Below are 16,401 nucleotides of genomic sequence, written 5' to 3'. Positions count from 1 at the left end.
TCCCTCTTGAACTGGGGAGCTCAGAACTGGACACAATAATCCTGATGGGATCTCACCAGCAGACAGAGCAGACAGGGTAGAGAACCTCCCTTGACCTGATGGCCACACTTCTCTTAATGTACCCCAGGATACCTTTGCCTTTCTTGGCCACATTGCTGTCCTATGGGTAACTTTCAACCTGTTTAAGTCACACCTCGTTAAAAATGCAAATTGCAACCGAAACATCAACACCCAGGCATCCAGCAGCTTGCATTGAGGAGCTGCAAATTGCCAATCAGACAAGTACCACACTGAGATTTTCTTCCCTCAAAAGACAAAAAACCTCACAGGCACAATGAGCTGCATTAAATGAGCTCCTCCAAACAAGGGAAACAATCAGGTGACTTGCTTCCCCGAGCTGCTAACGGTGGGCTGTAGTGTCACTTTTGACACCCCCCCACCCCACCCCGTGTGTAGCTGTGTTCCTAGTTTAGACTGGGCTGCCTGCAAGCAAAAGAGTTGCTCCAGGGTTCAGTGTGAGGCTGAGTGGATTATCTGAAAATCTGTGGATGCAGGGAATGCTGCTCAAAACCCCACTGCTCCTTCCCATTAACACCAGTGGATCATAACGAGCTCCTTGGTGCTGCTTTCCTTCCCTTTTTAATTTCCTCCTTCTCCACAGAGACGAGTCACTATATTCACCTAAAGCTTTGCCTAAGTAATAAAGACTACAAAGAGTTTACTCTATTTTCTGCATGAAGAGAAATCAAATCCTAAACTATCCCTGGTGTGCATTTAATACAACCAATAAACAATCATTAGCTGCCATTGGACCATAAAATTTGAAGAGCCCTAAACATATCATGTTGTTCATGGGAGCTCAGCAGGCTGGTTCACATGGCTCTACAGCCTCCTGGTCTGGGTGCAGGAATGGGATATGTATGCACAGGGCATGCCATTCAAGGGTGCAATATAGGTTCTGTTGAATTCAGTCCAACCTCCACATTGCTCACAGTTCCTCCTCCAAATACCCAACAGGAATGCTGAAAATGTGGTCGTACTAAAGGAGGTGGCTGTGCTGCTAAGGGATGTGGCTGTGGTGTTAAGAGACAAGGCTGTGGTGCTAAGGGACATGGTTGTGGGGCTTGGTCTCTTCTTCCTTAATAGCAAGTGATAGGAGAAGAGGAAATGCCCTCAAATTGCACCAGGGGAAGTTTAGGTTGGATATTAGAAGAAACTAGTTGACTGAAAATATTCTCAAAGACTGGAACAGGCTCCCTATGGAGGTGGCTGAATCCCTGCCCCTGGAGGTGTTTCAAGGAGGCAGTGATGTGATGCTGAGGACCACGAATTAGCACTAAACTTGCTTGAGTTAGAGAATGGTTGGACTTAACGAACTTAAAGGTCTTTCCCAGCCAAAATGACTCTATGATTCTGTGAGTCTGAAAATACAAGTTCAGTGGAGCCACCCAAGACAGACTGTGTTGTTGGAAGTTATTTCCTGAGCAACATTAGCATGTGGAACATGTCAGGGACTGGCTGATGGACTTGCAGGCTGTGTACATACACCATGCTTTCATTTTGCTTCCTGACAGCTGGATTGCTTACCATGGATACCCTGCTTTATAACACAGCAAAAGGGGAGAGGAGGGGGAGAAACAACAGAGAGCTTCCTGTCATGATGGATGTGATCACTACAGGATGAATATACCTACAAGGTAATTTTCTACAATATATGGAACCATTCAGAGCATAGCTGCTTTCCTCTGAGATTTACAAGAGATATTGATATGAAGCTCAAGACAGTATGGGAATAAAGAATAGCTTCTGGTTGTTGATTTTGGAGAGTCTCCTACCTGACTGAGTCACAGGAGCATAGAATCATAGAGCTGTTTTGGTTGGAGGAGACCTCTAAGATCATTAAATCCAACCTTCAACCTAACACTACCATGACCATTAAACCATGTCCCCAAGTGCCATGCCCACACATTTCTTGAGCACCTCCAGGGATGGTCAGTCCACCACCTCCCTGGGCAGCCTGTTCCAATACCTGAGTGATTTGAACTCTCCTAAAAAAAAACCAAAACAAAATGATAATAGGAAAAGGATCAATTCCAAAACTTGTAGTAATTAGGTTTAAAATATTACCTTCTACTGTGCAGCTACTCCAGAGCTCCAGTAGGAATACCAGAGCATGGGATGCTTTAGAAAGTCACAATTACTGGTACTGGGTCCAGCCCTGTTCAATGTCTTCCTCAATGATTTGGATGAAGGGATACTGGGGACTCTCAGCCAGTTTGCTGATGAGCAAGGTGTGGCTTGATACTTCATCAGGCTGTGCTGCAATCCAGTGTGACCTGGACAGGGGAACCTCATGAAGTTCAACATTGGCAAGTGCAGAGTCCTTTGTCAGAGGACAACACCACGGATCACTACAGAATGGTGAAAGACCTCAGTAGGTCAAGGGAGGTTCTCCTCCTCCTCTACTCGGCCCTGCTAAGGCCACATCTGCAATACTATGCCCAGTTCTGGGCACCACAGTTCAAGAGTGATGGGGACTTCCTGGAGATGGTACAGCAAAGGGCTACAAAAATGATGAGGGGACTTGAACATCTCTCTGCTGAGGAAAGAATGAGAAAACTGTGGCTTTTTAGCATGGAGACCAAAAGACTGAGGGGGGAATCCTGTAAATGCTGATCAATGCTTAAAGGGTGAGAGTCAGGAGGATGGGACCATTCTGTTCGCAGTGTTACTCAGTGACAGGACAAGGGGTAATGACCACAAACTTGAACATAAGGAGTTCCATCTAAACATGGGAAGGAACTTCTTTAAGGGTGCTGGAGCCCTGGAAAAGGCTTCCCAGAGAGGTGGTGGAATCTCTATCTCTGGAGACATTCAAAACCCACCCAGACGTGTTCCACTTAGACCTTCTCTAAGTGAACCTGCTTTAGCAGGGGAATTGGACTCAATGATCTTCAGAGGTCCCTTCTATCCCCTACCAGTGTGTGATCCTGTGTTTCTATGAAACAGAGAGAGGAACAACTGCCTGTTTCTGACTCTGTGATCTCAGCGTGTGTTACAGAAGTGTGGGATCGAGAAAGGAAAATTAAATCAAGGCAACCTACCCTAGGTGTCTAAGCAAATCATCTGGAGATATATGAACAGTGGCACCAAATGACAGGAAAAATAAACAAACAAACAAACGAAAACCCAAACATCAAATACCACTAACAGCTCCATAAGTCCTGCTTGAAACAAATGCAATAAATAATGGAGGGAGGCAAGTTAATATATTCCAGAGGATGTTTTACAAAACCTGGCAAAACCAAGCAAATTCTTGCAATCAAATTATGTATGCCTGGCATCAAGTTCCCTACAAATCCTAATCAGTCCTACCCTTCTAATAACATTATACAGAAAAATACATCATCATCCATCAACCAGATGGAGCATGATCGTTCTACAAAACATATTGTATGGTGGTTTTTTCCCCTTCTTTTCACCAGGAGAGTGTGATAAAATTGGGCAATCTGGAATTAGAGATTAGAAATAACTCTTATCTTTTTTTTTTTTTTTAGGCTCTGCAAATCTCTGTAAACATTTATTTGCAAAAAATATTACATATTTAAGCACTAAAAAAACCGAACTACTTTATGCCATGGGGAGGGAGAGAGATTTTCCTGGCACAGATACAGGGTTGCTGCCTCCTCAACACAAAGATAGCAAAGCCTTATTGTTCTCCTCCAGAGAATTTCAGCCACATTTGGTGCCTCTGCCTCCCATGCTACAGAAATATTTAGGCATCCAAGGGCTGTTGGGTAAAGGCAGCATATCCCACGGAATGTCTTTATTTTGTTGTGCTACAGAGAGATCAATTTAAAGGGGAGCAGGAACATTTCAGCACTGTGATAGTGCCTTGTGCAAGCTCTGGTTAGATGATAGTATCAGGAGCAGTGTGATCAGAAGGACCAGGGAAGTGATTGTTCCCCTGGAATCAACACTGGTAAGGTCACACCTTGAGTCCTGGGTTCAGTTTTGGGGCCCTCACTCCAAGAAGGACATTGAGGTGCTGGATTGTGTCCAGAGAAGGGAAAGGAAGCTAGTGAAGGGTTGGGAGAACCGGTCTGGTGAGGAATGGCTGAGGGAACTGGGGCTATTCAGCTGGCATGGTGATGGATCATAGAATCATAGCATGGTTTGGGTCAGAAAGGACCTTCAAGATCATCCAGTTCAACCCCACCCCTGCCAGGGACAGGGACACCTCCCACTACACTAGGTTGCTCAAGGCAACACCTTGACATCCATCACCTCCCTGGGCAACCTGTTCCACTGTCTCACTACCCTCACTCTAAAGAATCTTCCTAATCTCCAGTCTGGATCTCTCCTCTTCCAGCTCAAAGCCATTGCCCCTCATCCTATCATTACAAGCCCTTATTAAAAGCCCCTCCCCAGCTTTTCTGTAGCCCCCTTCAGGTACTAGAAGGCTGCTTTAAGGTCTCCCAGCAGCCTTCTCTTCTCCAGGCTGAACATCCCCAACTCTCACAGCCTGTTCCCATAAAGGAGGTGCTCCAGCCCTCTGATCATCTGATCGTGAGCAGTTTTATTGCTCCACAGCCTTCCTTCCATAGGGAACCAGGTTCATGTATATCAAAACAAGGTTTTGGGCAAAGGAAACTCTACCGTTGACTATCAACTGCTGCCATTACATGACCTGACTTACACTATATGAAAAACTAGGAAAGATTTACTTGCTGCAAGAGTGGTCAGGCATTGGAACAGGCTGTCCAGGGAGGTGGTGGAGTCACTATCCCTGGAAGTGTTCAAAGAAATGTGCAAACATGGAACACTGGGACATGGTTTAATGACCATGGTGGTCTTAGATTGATGGTTGACTTGATGATCTTAGAGGTCTCTTCCAACCAAAACAATTCTATGATTCTATAAAAGAGCTTTAAAATGCCCCTGGCTCATTGCTGTGGATACCTTGAGACTGAGCCCCTAACTCAGTTAAAATGACAGGGGATAGGCAGCCTGACAAGGGAAAGGAAAAATAAATAAAAAAAACCCTCACTCAAACCACATTGTTAGTGCTATTGTAACAGAGCTGGCAAAGAAAATCAAAGGTTTGATTTTCCCTTTCTTTTCCATTAGACCTTGTGGCACTATCATCTAAATTGTGCTTTGATATCAGCTGCAGCAAGGCTGCAAATATTTAAGAATATTCATAATGATAAATGATGTTGCTGCTTCGATTTGCAAGCAGTCTAATGCTCCACAGTCACCACCTCTCTCACTTGCAGGCTCTGTTAATTTGATAGAACCTTTAAAAAAGAGGAAGAAGAAAGCAGTGCTTTGTTATCCAAGACAGAACTTTGGTTACAGGAGAAACTACCAGAAAGGAGTTTGGAGTGAGGTGGGGGTTGGTCTGTAGTATTAAGTGATAGGACAAGAGGAAATGGCCTCAAGTTGCACCAGGGGAAGTTTGGGTTGGAGATTAGGAAAAAATTTCTTTGCTGCAAGAGTGGCCAGGCATTGGAACAGGCTGCACAGAGAGTCACTATGCCTGGAAGTGTTCAAGAAACGTGTGGACATGACACTTTGGTATATGGTTTAATGGCCACGGTGGTGTTACACTGATGGTTGGGCTCGATGATCTTAGTGGTCTTTTCCAACTGAAACAGTTCCAGGATTCTATGATTCTACAGGAAGGACAACTTCGCTGATACAGTACCACACTGAGACATGAGACATCCACCTCTGCTGATGTTATGAAATGATGTGATAAAATGTCCCCCCAGCTGACTTCCTGAAGAAAATACCTCATCTCAAAGCTGGGAGGAATGGGTGCCACCCTGTCAGGCTGTACTGCCATCCAGCATAATCTGGCCAGACTGGAGAGTTGGGCAGGGAGAAACCTCATAAAATTCAACAAGGGCAAGTGTAAAGTTCTGTATCTGGGGAAGAACAACCCTAACGATTAGTGCAGGTAGGGTTCTGACTGGCTGGAGAGCAGCTCTTGAGAAAAGGACCTTGGAGTGCTGACAACAGGTAGAATATGAGCCAGCAATGTCTCCTTGCAGCCAAGAAGACCAATGGCATCCTGGGGTGCATTAAGAAGAGAGGTACGGCCAGCATGTAGAGGGAGGGTCTCCTCCCACTCATCTCTGCCTCTGTGAGGCCTCATCTGGAATACTGGGTCTAGTTCTGGGCTCCCCAGGTAATGAAGGACAAGGCGCTACTGGAGAGTGTCTGCTGGGGAGGCACTGAGATGCTGAGGGTACTGGAACCTTAGCAGGTTCCTGGGGCTGTTTAGCTTGGAAAAGAGCAGACTGGGGGGAATCTCATCAATGCTGACCAATATATAGAAGATGATTATCAAGAGGATGGAACCAGACTCTTCTCAGTGGTGTCCAGTCACAGGACAAAGGACAGAAAACAGAACACAGGAAGTTTCATGTAAACAAAAGGAACACTTTTTTCCCTTTGAGGGTGGCAGAGCACTGCACCACACTGCCCAAAGAGGCTGAGGAATCTCTATCTGTGGAGGCATTCCAAACCTGCCTGGATGTGTTCCTGTATGAATTACTCTGGGTGATTCTGCTCTAGCAGGGGAGTTGGTCTAGATGACTTTTAGATGTCCCTTCCAACCTCCACCATTCTGAGAGATTCTGTGAATTTGTCTTGCACCATCACAAGATATGTGGAACACAGAGAGATAAGGCAAGGCATGCCTTGTGGCTCAGCTCTGCCTGCACTAGCCTCCTTTGCTTGCCAGGTCTGTAGGCTCTTCACTTCTCTTTGTTATCTCTACTCCCGTCTTGGCCAGGTCCAAGCAGTGCCAAGTCTCACTCACACTTTATCAGTGCCGTAGCTCCGATAGTCCACCGCTGCTGACACCGCCACAATCAGTGCAGGCATCCCATAGCCAACCAGATAGAAATACTTCCTCCGGGAGTGTTCGCTCTCAAAAACCTCCACCAGCATGATGTAGAGCTGCACTCCCTCCAGGAACATCCAGGTGAAAGCTGCCAGGAAGAAGAAGTGCAGGAGGGCAGCAAAGACGGCACAGGCAATCTGTGTGCAAATTGGAAAGAGCAAGGGAAGGTGTTTGTAGCAGGCTGCAATAGTCAGGGTTACTCTTTCTGGGAAGTTTAATAAGAATAAGGGAGTTTGTCCCTTTCCCTACCCAGTTCTTTCCTTCTACAAAAGGAGGAACTTGGAGAATCCATCACTTGGACCACGTGCATGAGCTATTTTAAAATAGACTGATCTCTGCATGTGTAAGTTGTACTCAAGAATACAAAAGTAAAGGTACACACAGTCTCTCCCACCAACATACGAAGATGTACATACTACAAATGCATTTTTACAATCTACTTATTGAACATGAACTTATTAAACACCAAACCCCCCTCCACCCCCCAATTATTAAACATCATATAAAAAACTTATTAAAAAACATCATTATCTATAAACAATGTACATGCAACCTTGGAAATCACAGAAGGCATCACCATCTGACTCCCAGTTAGCAACCAAGGCCTTCAGTTTGTGAGGACTTGTGCACAGAATGAAGGCAGCTGGGAAATACCTCACTGCCTGGCCAAAGTTCCCATCCACACACACACATGAGAGCCTGTGATGGGAACAGAAAGTGCTGTGCCTCTTACCGGCTGGTCAGTCCGGTTAATGCCAATGAGGAAGAGGAGTTCTGCCACAAAGAGGCTGATGCACAAGTTCTTGTGAATGGTGTTGCGATCACTCTGCAGCCCACGGAAGAAGCAGAAGGTGAAGATGCAGATCAGGAGGCAGACCAGTGAGAGAAGGATGCCAACCCACGTGATAAAGTCCAAAAGCAGGTCATGGACTGCATCACTGTGCTGGAGATAAAACAAAAAAACCACAATCATCAGTTGCATGCTGAGTGACTTCTGATACTTGCCAGACACAGTGTGAGGTTATCTGAGATCCTTCACAAACTTTTGTATCTACTCACCAAGCTGTGGCACTAGGGAACAGTAGCAACAAGACTAAATGGACCTAGACTTGAATCCTGCATTGAGAAAGCTGCAACGTGAAACACAGACTCCAAAGCATCTGACAGGCTGCAGGTGCCCTGAACAGACATAGACCCCACAATATCCTAGAAATGATGATGCTGTTGTTGAAAACACAGAATCACAGAATGGTAGGGGTCGGAAGGGACCTCTGGAGATCATTGAGTAGTATTCACATTACCCTCCACTTCTGGCACTCTGATGACTTGAGCATTATGTAGGCTGGCAAATGCAATAGTGCCACGCTTCAAAAAGCCAGGGCAAACAGGAAACATTCTGCTCCCTGTGGGCTAAAAGCTTATGACAGATGGAGGGAAATGGTGATTAATTTATCCATTTTCTTTGCCTGCTTGTCAATGATAAAGCCACATCAAATGTCAAGCCTTTCCTGACAGACACTTTGCTGTGTCAGCACCCATGAGAAACAACTCAAACCTTTCAGCTCTTTGCCTTTATCGTGTGAGTGATACGCATCAAATGATAATGAAAGATGGGGAGCAGCTCTCTGCTCCATCTTTTTCATGCTGGATGTTTTCTTTCCAGGGATACTTAGAGGTGGAGGGATGAGGGCTTCTTTTCCCAAAAAGCTTTTGCAGCTCTTCTTCAGTATTTCCAATACCAAAGGAACTGGGAGGGAGCGTGTGTGTTGCAAGCCCAACTGAGAGGCAAGAAATCATTGTGTGCTTCCCATAGAGCACGACAGAAATGTCTATTATGAGGCTGAGGGGAGATCTCATTTCTGTCTACAGCTCTCTGAAAAGAGGATGGAGTGAGGTGGGATTTGGTCTTTTCTGTCTGTTGATAGAAGGAGAGGAAATAGCCTGAAATTATGCCAGGGGAGGTTTAAGTTGGAGATTAGGAAAACTGTCTTCCCCAGCACTTGGAGACAGGACTTAATGTTCATGGTGTTGTTGGGTTGAAGGTTGGACTTGATGATCTTAGAGGTATTTTGCAATAGGAACAATTCTATCAGTCTCTGATTTCAGCCAGCTCCTCCAGCTGCATACAGAAAACTGAGACGATGAAGCATATGTCATTGTCCTGGTGGCCACACATTGCTTTATCTCAGTATCATTCCAGCTCATCCAACTCCCTTAACTCAATGCAAAAAAATGCCCATGGAAACCTTGCATCTTACAAGTCATTCTTTCATCTGAGGCTGCTGGGGAAGGGCAGGAGAACATCTCCTTGAACAACCCCACTAGCTCACATGACTAGATTACTCTCCCAAGCTGAAGTGCTTGAGAAATTTTGGAGTGGGTGAGTAGGACAAGGCAGCTAACAGACAAGGAGAAACAAACCAGGCAATCTTTGGCCAGATGTATCCATCCCATCCAGGCAGGCCAATGGCACAGATTCAACTATCCCAAGACAAAACCTGGCACGGGGAAATTTCTCCAAGGGTTTCTTCTGCATTTAGACTGGAGATTAGGAAGAAATTCTTTACAGTGAAGGTGGTGAGACACTGGAACAGACTGTGGATGTCCCCTCCCTGGAGGTGTTCAAGGCCAAGTTGGACAGGGCCTAGAGCAACCTAGGAATTGGAATTAGATGATCTTGAAGGTCCCTTCTAATCCAACCCATTCTATGATTTTATGAGATGAATCTCACAGGTCTCAGTTCCTGTACCTCTCTCATGAAATTACAGCTGCGTTGACTTGAAGATACCAACCAGGCACTATGAGAATTTTTGCTCCTGGAGAGGGATTCTGCCATCTAGGTTCATGGACTTCCTCAGGGAAGGGTTGCTTGCCCACTGAGCACACCATGCTTAGCAAGAAACACAGACTTCATTGCTGCATTATTATTATCACTCTGACTAATATTCTTTTTAATATTAATCATAATGATAATATTGATTTTATGCACATTCAACCATCCCTGGGGTACTGGGAAACAACCATGTAAACAGCTTCTCCATAATTACAACCTCCATCCTTGAGCTCAACAGACTCACAAAAGAAGCAGCAAGCAGGAATAATAACAATAAACTGGGAACAAGTACAATTTAAAAACACCTTGGGGGGGGGGGGAAAGAGAATTTGTAGTTTTTCTAGTGAAGTCCAAGAGAAGAAGTGAGCTGGAGCAGCTGAGGGAAGGGGGCTTGCTTATTCTGGAGAAAAGAAGGCTGAGGGGAGACCTTCTCACTCTCTACAACTCCCTGAAAGGAAATTGAAGCCATTTGGGGGTTGGTCTCTTCTCTCTATTAACAAATAATAGGACGAGAGGAAACAGTCTCAGGTTGCATCAGGGGAGGTACAGGTTGGATCTTAGAAGAATCTTCTTAACTGAAAGGGTTCCCAAAGAGTGGAACAGGCTCCCCAGGGAGGTGGTTGAATCTCCATCCTGGAGCTGGCTCAAGAGATGTGGTGCTGAGGGACATGGTTCAGCACCAAACTTGGTAGGGTTAGAGAATGTCAAGAAGTTTCTTCTTATTTCCAACCTAAATCTCCCCTGCTACAGCTGGAGATCATTTCGTCTCCTCCTATCACTTGCTCCCAGTAAGAAGAGACCAATGCCCACCTTGATCCAACATATTTTCAGGGAGTTGTAGAAAGCAATGAAGTCTCCCCACAGCTTCTTTTTCTCCAGACTAAACAACCTCAGTACCCTCAGGCACTCCTCACAAAACCTGTTGTCCAGATCTGTCACAAGCTTTGTTGCCCTTCTCTGGCTTTGGAGCCTCTCTTTTGGTCTTGTGAGGCCAAGAGCAGCCGATGGCACCTTCTTCAGGAGTTGTCACAGTAGCCCTGGTAGCAACCACAGCAGGGTGAGCAGGCAGCCTAGATGCTCTCCAGGCTGGGAAAATCAATGAGCAGCTCTGGCAGTGCCTGTACATCAGAGCTGAGCTAATAAAAACAAATCCCAGGGAATGTCAGCTTATGACAGAACGTCTCTCCTTAAGATGAGCAGCCATTTCCTCCCTTATTAAAAACATCAGTAGAGGAAAACAGCTGCCAAACCAAGCTGCCAGCAGCAGAGAACACATTCCTTTGCCTAATCTGTCCTTCCAGAAATGGAAAGAGTATTATGTTTGCAGGTGGAGGAATACGCAAGCAGTAAATAAAAACACAGCTCAGACTATGACCACTTGGTGCCCAGTGGGAGCTGGCAGTGTGCAGGGCTGGGCAGAGACCCAAGTGGGACAAGTTCAGAATCATAGAATCATTTTGGTTGTAAAGGACCTGCAAGATCATCCAGTTCAATTGTTCCCTAACTCTACCAAGCCTGGTGCTAAACCATGGCCCTCAGCACCATATCTCTGAGTTGTTGTGTATGAGTCAACAATGTGAGTTTGGAGCCAGGAAACCACACTGGTCATGGGCTGCAACTCCAGCAGTGTGGGAAGTGGGGGGAGCAAGAGGATTCTGCCCCTCTCCTCTGCTCTGCTCTAGTGAGACCCACCTGGAATCCTGTGTCCAGCTATGAAGTCTCCAAAACAAGGATATAGAACTGTTAAAGTGGCTCCAGAAGAGGCCACACAGACGATCTAAGGGCTGGAGTACCTCCCCTGTGAGGACAGGCTGGGAGAGTTTGGGCTGTTCAGCTTGGAGAAGAGAAGGCTCCAGGGAGAGCCTTCCAATATATGAAGGAGGGTACAAGAGAGCTGGAGAGGGACTTTTGTCAGTGACATGGAGTGACAGGATGAGGGGGAATGACTTCAGACTCAAAGAAGCTGGATTTAGATGAGACATTAGGAGGAAATTCTTCCCCATGAGGGTGGTAAGGCACTGGAACAGGTTGCCCAGAGAAGTTGTGGAGGCTCGAAACACGGAAGTGTTGAAAGCCAGGCTGGATAAAGCCTTCAGCAAGCTGGTCTAGTAGAAAGCATCCCTGTTCATTGCAGGTGGTTGGAACTAGATGATCTTCAAGCTCCCTTCCAATCCAACCCTTCCCGTGATTTTATGAATATTACATTTTGCAAAGCGTAATTTGTTTTTGTTTGGTTTTGAGTTGTTTGTTTTGGGGTTTTTTTTGAGAATTAACCCCTTTGCTGGTACAGAAGTATTTGTCTTTCAAATCCATTCTGCAGCAGCTCCAGTAGCTTCATTCTGCAGTCAGGGTGGTTTTTTGCAGTCTTGCACCCACCTCTGCTTTCTCTCACTGTTGTTTAATCCCACAAGTGCTAATATATGGAGAAGCCAGCACTGCAGTAGCTTCAGCTGGCTCTTTATATCCAAAAGGCTATATTGCTGTAGGCAATGGACCACTGCATTCCATTTAGACTCCATATATTTTTATTCCTTCCTCTTCTTAGCTTGCCTTCCGCTTCCATTCCCCAAATAATTAGCATGGCGTAAAGTGTTTGTGGTGTGGAATCACATCTGAGAGCTCCCTATTAATTGCTACAGTTTAAACACTTCCCCCACACACACCCCTTTTTCTCTCTTGTTTTATTTCTTTACTTATTTTTTTTTTAAAGAGTAAGATCAGGAATTCACTACACACTGAAAAGCAACATTTATCTACCCTGAGGTACCTTTGCTTCTTCTCTTTTGGGTGGATTGTTGCTGTGGTTCTTTTTTAATTGAATTTTCCCACCGGCTCTGAACTTGTTTTCTGTCTGCAGATTTATCCCACGGTACATTTAAGATGCATTTGCTGTAATTAATGCAACGCAAAGTGTGAGCTCCTATGAAAAGCAGCTTGTAGGGTTGGAATAATTCTGCTGCAATTACACAGGTAGATGCCTTTGTCTCCTGCCATGAGAGCCACCATGTGGTTTGGAGCACTTAAGGGTCAAAACAAATACACTGCTGATCTAACCAATAGATCTTTAACATAGACCTCATCCATAGTAAAAATTATCTCATGATTTAGAATCATAGAATCATTAAGGTTGGAAAAGACCTCTAAGAGCATCGAGTCCAATGGTCAACTCAACACCACCGTGGTCACTAAACCATGTCCCAAAGTGCCACGTCCACACATTTCTTGAGCACCCCAGGGATGGTGACTCCACCACCTTCCCGGGCAGCTTGTTCCCATCCCTGACCAGTCTTGCAGCAAAGAAATTCTTCCTAAACCCTAGCCTAAACCCCCACCCCCAACACAATTTCAGGCCATTTCCTCTCCTCCGATCACCTCTTACTAGGGAGAAGAGACTAGTCTCCACCTCAATCCAACCTCCGTTCAGGGAGCTGTAGAGGGTAATGAGGTGTCCCCTCAGCCTCCTCTACTCCAGACCAAACAAATTCAGTTCTCTCAACTTTTCTTCACCAGACCTGTTCTCCAGACCTCTCACCAATTCTGTTGCCCTTCTCTGGACATGCGCCAGCACTTCAATGTCTTTCTTATTTAAGAAAATATCTATGAGTCTACCATTGCTTCTCCTAACAAAGGTCAAACGAACTTCTCAGCTGATGAACACAAAGCTTTTTTTCCAAATTTAAATTGTCTTTCTAAAGGGAGGTTCTCAGTTTTCCTGTCCAAAAGGGCAACAAAAACTGGAGGTCTGTAAGATCATCCATTGCCATGGCAATGCATCAGTCAGGTGCAGTTCCCTGGTCCTGCTGTAGTCTTCCCATGCTACTGGGACTCTGGTACCTGAGGGTGAGGGTCCAGTGCTTTTCCCAGCAGTTATATATCCTGCCCATGAGCACAATAGGCTCTTGTTCTTGGGCACCATTATTTAGTCCACTGAAATATCATAGAATCATAGAATGGTTTGAGTTGGACAGGACCTTAAAGGACCTTAAAGATCACAAGAGCCAAGCGCCCATACAGCTGGGCCTGCTCCACGAGACTAGCCAGCTGCAGTGAAGAACCTGCTCTAGCAGACCAACAACTTTGCCCAGGCCTTGCACCTGGACCAAGGCAGAAAGGGGAAAAGCTCCAAGGGAATTGAATCCCAGAAGAGGCTACAGCCCAGCAACTGCGCACAACAGGAGAAGCCCCTTAGCCCTCTCTGAGCCAAGGAGTGCTTGAATTATAGCCACAGCATCTGGGAAGATACCAGACAGAGGAGCAAATCTGCTGATGGATGAGAAGCTGGACATGAGCAGGCAGGGTGCATTTTCAGCCCAGAAAGCCAATCACACCCTGGGCTGCATCAAGAGAAGAGTTGCCAGCAGATCCAGAGAGGTGATTCTGCCACTTTGCTTAGGTGAGACCTCACCTGGAGTACTATGTACACGTCTGGAGCCCTCAACACAGGAAGGACATGGACCTGATGGAGAGGGTCCAGAGGAGGGCCACAAAAATGATCAGGGGGTTGGAGCACCTCTGCTACAATGACAGGCTGAAGGTGCTGAGGTTGTTCAGCCTGGACAAGAGGAGGCTCCAGGGAGACCTGATGGCAGCCTTCCAGTACCTGAAGAGGGCCTACATGAAGGATGGCGAGAGACTGTTTACAAAGACCTGGAGTTATAGGACGAGGAGCAATGACTTCTAACCACAGAAGGGCAGTTTAGATTAGATATCAGGAAGAAGTTCTTCACTATGAGGGTGGTGGAACACTGGAACAGGTTGCCCAGGGAGGTGGTTGAGGCTCCTTCCCTGGAGATATTCAAGGTGAGGCTCAATGAGGCCCTGGGCAGCCTGGGCTAGTTGGGGATGTCTCTGCTGACTACGGAGAAGTCAGACTGGATGACCTTTGGAGGTCCCTTCCAGCCTGGACCTTCTATGATTCTATGATCACCCAGTTCAACCCACCCTGCCACGGTCAGGGACACCTTCCACTAGACCAGATTATTCAAGGCCTCATCCAACCTGGCTCTGAACATCTCCAGGGAGGGGGCATCTATAACTTCCCTGGCAACCTGTTCCAGTGTCTCACCACCCTCACTGGAAGGAATTTCTTCCTAATCTCTAATCCAAATCTACCCTTCCTAATTTTAAATATGTGGGTGAAGAAGAAACTCTAAGCCAAACTAATTTTAACATCCATAAAGCACCTTCAAATTCAAATCCTCTCCTATTAATTGGATACTGTCCTATTAAGACTGGAATTGACCCCAGCGACCTCTACTCTTGAAGCACACCAATAAATTCTTGCTGCCATGGTCAGCCTATGTCATTTTCTGCCCCTTTGGACAAAGACATATTGCTGTTCCATGCTAGAGAACCAGAGGGCCATCAATCACCTCCTCAGTGGTGCTACCTTCCAGCTCCTCCTTGCCACATAGGCTCTGCTAATAATTAAATCCTAGCTCCTAGCTTGTAGCTTGCAGAGCAGCCACTGAGGTCTCCTCTGGAGGACATGTTCTTTGGCCATGTTACCAGGAAGGGAGATCATTCACGAGCAGAAGTGACACTTGTCAAATTGATGCTGGCTTTTGATTAAGGAGCAGGACTCGAGATGTCTGCTCTCCTCGCTGCCCAGCGTTCGATCTCATTAGGTAGGGTGCTGTGGATGCTCGTTACACTAAAGGATGCTTCCAGCAGATCCAAAACTTTGACAAATTGAAGTCAGCAAACTCCAAATCCCAATTACAGACAAAATTATTGCTGCTGCAAAATTCCCAGAGTATCATTAATTGTTATGTGTGTGACAGTCCTCCCTGGGGATCCCAGTGAGAACACTGAGAAGAGGTCCTTCTTTACAGTGAGGGTGGTGAGACAATGAAACGGGCTGTCCACAGATGTTATGGATCCCTCTCCCTGAAGGTGCTCACAGCCAGTTTGGATGACGCCTTGAGCAACCTGGTCTAGTGGAAGGTACCCCAGCTCATGGCAGGGAGGTTGGAACTGAATGATCTTCCAGGTCCCTTCTAACCCAAACCATTCTATGAATCTATGATTCCATGCAATATCTTTTTCCTAAGGATTGTTCCACCTTCAAGAATACTAAAAAGTCTTTGAGGCAAGGAATGTCTTTTTGGACAAAACACAAGACAATAAAATGGCTTGAAAGTATGGCTATGAGACATCATAGAATCATAGAATTTTTTCAGCTGGAAAAAATCTTGAAGTTCATTGAGTCCAACCTTCAAACTAACACCACCATGGCAATTAAACCATGTCCTGAAGTGTCACGTCCACACATTTCTTGAATATCTCCAGAGAGGGTGACTCTACTACCACCCTAGCCAGCCTGTTCCAGTGTCTGATCACTCTGTTCAGGAATGAAATTTTTCCTAATAGCCAATCTGCAAGTCAACATATGAAAACAAATCATTTTAAAGCCTCCACTTTTCCAAACCAGCAGGTATTCTGCTGCCAAGACTTGAAAATCAGCACATTGCAACAGCATGAGGAATGTCATCCAGGCCACCTCCTGATTTGCCAGGAGCCACAGGGCTAGCTCTACCAGCAGACCAGAATGTGATGGTGCTGTCAAGCAGAGCAAGGCGATATGCAGCTGGAGCAAAGCTTGGAGGATACACACTGCCCTTTGCCCTCAGACCAGGATGATCACTAAAGC

The 16,401-nt window shown here is 45.9% G+C and overlaps 1 protein-coding gene across 17 annotated transcripts in view; it reads right to left on the bottom strand.

The window, feature by feature from the left end:
• ADGRL3 (adhesion G protein-coupled receptor L3) overlaps nt 1-16,401 on the bottom strand; it is a 308,221-nt gene that overhangs the window by 57,558 nt on the left and 234,262 nt on the right. For 16 of the 17 annotated variants that reach the window (XM_054382986.1, XM_054382990.1, XM_054382987.1 and 13 more), the window contains 2 exons: nt 7,650-7,859; nt 6,833-7,053 (listed from right to left, as the gene is read on the bottom strand). In XM_054382986.1, coding sequence (XP_054238961.1) covers nt 6,833-7,053; nt 7,650-7,859 — 431 coding nt within the window. The remainder of the gene's footprint in view (nt 1-6,832; nt 7,054-7,649; nt 7,860-16,401) is intronic. The other variant, XM_054382999.1, reaches the window with a different exon arrangement.

Source organism: Indicator indicator, chromosome 8 (assembly GCF_027791375.1).
Source record: "Indicator indicator isolate 239-I01 chromosome 8, UM_Iind_1.1, whole genome shotgun sequence".
NCBI lineage: Eukaryota > Metazoa > Chordata > Aves > Piciformes > Indicatoridae > Indicator > Indicator indicator.
Note: the sequence above shows the minus strand (reverse complement) of the source record. Positions and strands in the feature narration are given on the sequence as shown.